This window comes from Sesamum indicum, linkage group LG8 (assembly GCF_000512975.1).
Source record: "Sesamum indicum cultivar Zhongzhi No. 13 linkage group LG8, S_indicum_v1.0, whole genome shotgun sequence".
NCBI lineage: Eukaryota > Viridiplantae > Streptophyta > Magnoliopsida > Lamiales > Pedaliaceae > Sesamum > Sesamum indicum.
In genome coordinates this window covers 15,047,534-15,050,072 of record NC_026152.1, presented here as the reverse complement: position 1 = coordinate 15,050,072, position 2,539 = coordinate 15,047,534, and the positions used below count along the sequence as shown (strand labels likewise).

Genomic DNA, 2,539 nt, shown 5'->3' with positions numbered 1-2,539 from the left:
CCACACACACACACACACACACCCCACACGCACGCACGCATGCACACACACACCCCCCACAAACACACACACACACACCACACACGCACGCACACACCCACACACCACACACACACACACACAGACACATAATAAAAAAAGACTCACAAACAAGGAAATGGAGAAGTCGGAACAAGGAGGGGGCATCATTTAGATAAAAACAACACCTCACTTCTTTTATGTTCAAAATTAAAGTAAAATATGTTCTATCGTGACACATACACCGCACATGCACACGCACACCCACACACCACACACACACACCCCGCACGCACGCACACACCCCACAGACACACACCCACACACCACACACACACACACACATAAAAACAAAAGATGCACAGACAAGGAAATGGAATAGTCGGAACAAGAAGGGGGCATCATTCAGCAAAACTTCTCAAAAATTGGTTAGTAGTTCTTAACCACCTAAGTCAATTTATCAGATTTTATCAATCCTCCACTAATTTTCTCTCACTATACCCCCTCTAGTAAAGTTAATAAATCCAAAACCACTCTTGCTAAGGAGATATATTGAAAAGAAAGAAGAAGAGGGACAATGAACTCTCTCCTATCCTGTTATTGTTCTTGATTTCAATAAATACTCATTCATATAAGATAAACAAAAATGAGAATACACATCTACGCAAGCATACAAAAATATTACAAAGGACATAAATAGACCACAAAACAAACAATACCTGTAATGAGCATAAAATATTGCGAAACTATTCCGAGTCAAAATGATGGTCACGTGAGTTTTTCAAAGAAATCAGCGCACAAAATTTGGATTTGAAGTTTACAAAGTATAAATTTAATGGTTTCAGCCTCCTTGATTTCAAAATATGGGAGAAAAGTCGGCAAGGAAGAACTAATAAGGACATTGGTTTCTTTTCGGTTAGAAATTTGACGAGAGGAATATGAAGATACACAAGTTAACATTAGGTTCGTCATAGTTTGCACCAAAGACATAGTTCTTCCTTTTAATAAATATTTATTTCTTTCTTTCTCCACTGAAACCATGCAAATTCGCATCAAGATTTAAGGGGAAGAGATGATAAAGAAAGAGAAAACTTTTTTGGCTCTATCTAATGGATCAAAACCTAGCCAGTTAGGAGCTAACAAGAAAAGGGGGATCCTAAGGATCCATTGCATCTTACCGCCACTTGCAACAAATACTAAGAAAAGCATTTACCTATTGCTTTGGCTTTAAAGCAAAATGTGGACGAAATATTGGTACAAACACCACACAGGAGATCTTTGCTGATTGTAAGCATTCCATTTCGTGACGTTTGTACTCCCATTTAAAATGTTAAACTGTGTTAAAACACTGACTCCTCCACATTACAGATGTATTTATGTATGTCTGTGTATCTGTCTGTCTATATATAAACCACGGAAATATAAAAGGCATGTATAGAAAAACAAATAATTAGCAAAAATACGTTTCTCATCTAGAACGTCGACGTCAAAAATGGGTCCTTCAATCAAATATTGGCATATTTCTGTCTTCCCTGCTGCGGCGGCAATGTGAAGCGCCGTTCTCCCGCTACCATCTCTCACCCTCTCAAATGTCTCCACCAAACCTTCGCCAGTGTCGAGGTCCTCCGCGCACTCTGAAACAAAGATAAACATAACTCAAACTAACGAAAGAATCCTTGAAACTGCACACACGCGCGCACATTTCCATAAAATTATATGAACCGTACGCTTGAGTAGTCTCAGATCTCCCTCCAAAGCTGCCTCCCAAAAAATACTGGTTTTATCACCTGTAAACCAACATTCTCACATATCAGTCCTGAAGAAACAAACGTAACCGTTGATAAGTTTATCTTTACATACATCCAGAAGGTCCAGCTTCATCCATGGATCCCGCGCTTCAAACCGTCGTTCTACTGTGTGTGGGTGTGGAGAGAGAAACCTGATTTCAGGGTGAGATTTGAGTCAATGGCGCCAAAAGGAAGCTGCTGGGTTTTGGATGATCATTTGTGTTTGTTAGAATTTCAGTTACTGAGCTGGTGTGTTTGGGAGCGAGATTGGACTAAAAGCAGCTCCGCTTGGAAATTTCCAGAGTGCGTTTATTGATGATCTTGAGGCTCATAATTCTGAGAAAACGTGTTTTGCTTGTGATGAATATACGCCAATGTTTCAGTTCCCAGTTCTGTAAGGATCGGAGAGGAGAAGAGGAAGTCATGCTGTGGGTGTGGGTGTGGGTGTGGGCGACTTTGAATTTCTGAAATTTGAAGGTGACCCGCGGAGGAACAGTCGAGGGAATCAAGAAGGAAAATGAAGAAAATCAACGTTTGGATTCATTTTCTTATTTGTATTTTGGAGTGAGAAAAATAAAGATAAATAAGTATGTGTTTAAAAATAGTATGTATGTTTAGATTCGTTTTTTAAGATAATTTAAAATAAGTATTGTATGTTTAATATTGTGTTTTGAGAGATAAAAATTATTATTTCAAATCATAGTCAAATTATGTCTTTTTTATATATATTTATG

At 38.6% G+C, this 2,539-nt stretch overlaps 1 protein-coding gene across 1 annotated transcript; it reads right to left on the bottom strand.

The window, feature by feature from the left end:
• LOC105168801 lies at window positions 1,393-2,289 on the bottom strand. Its single transcript, XM_020696047.1, has 3 exons — window positions 1,879-2,289; window positions 1,746-1,805; window positions 1,393-1,652 (listed from the first exon to the last, which is right to left on the bottom strand). The coding sequence occupies exons 1-3, from the start codon at window positions 1,901-1,903 to the stop codon at window positions 1,393-1,395; spliced, it is 345 nt and encodes a 114-aa protein (XP_020551706.1). The 5' UTR covers window positions 1,904-2,289.

Excerpts from the sequence above, each read along its gene's own strand:
- LOC105168801 (XM_020696047.1), bottom strand. The coding sequence starts at position 1,903 with ATGGATGAAGCTGGACCTTCTGGAT. Across the intron at positions 1,806-1,878 it reads TGAAGCTGGACCTTCTGGAT|GTGATAAAACCAGTATTTTT; the intron begins GTATGTAAAGAT and ends GTTGGTTTACAG. Across the intron at positions 1,653-1,745 it reads AGATCTGAGACTACTCAAGC|AGTGCGCGGAGGACCTCGAC; the intron begins GTACGGTTCATA and ends TCTTTGTTTCAG.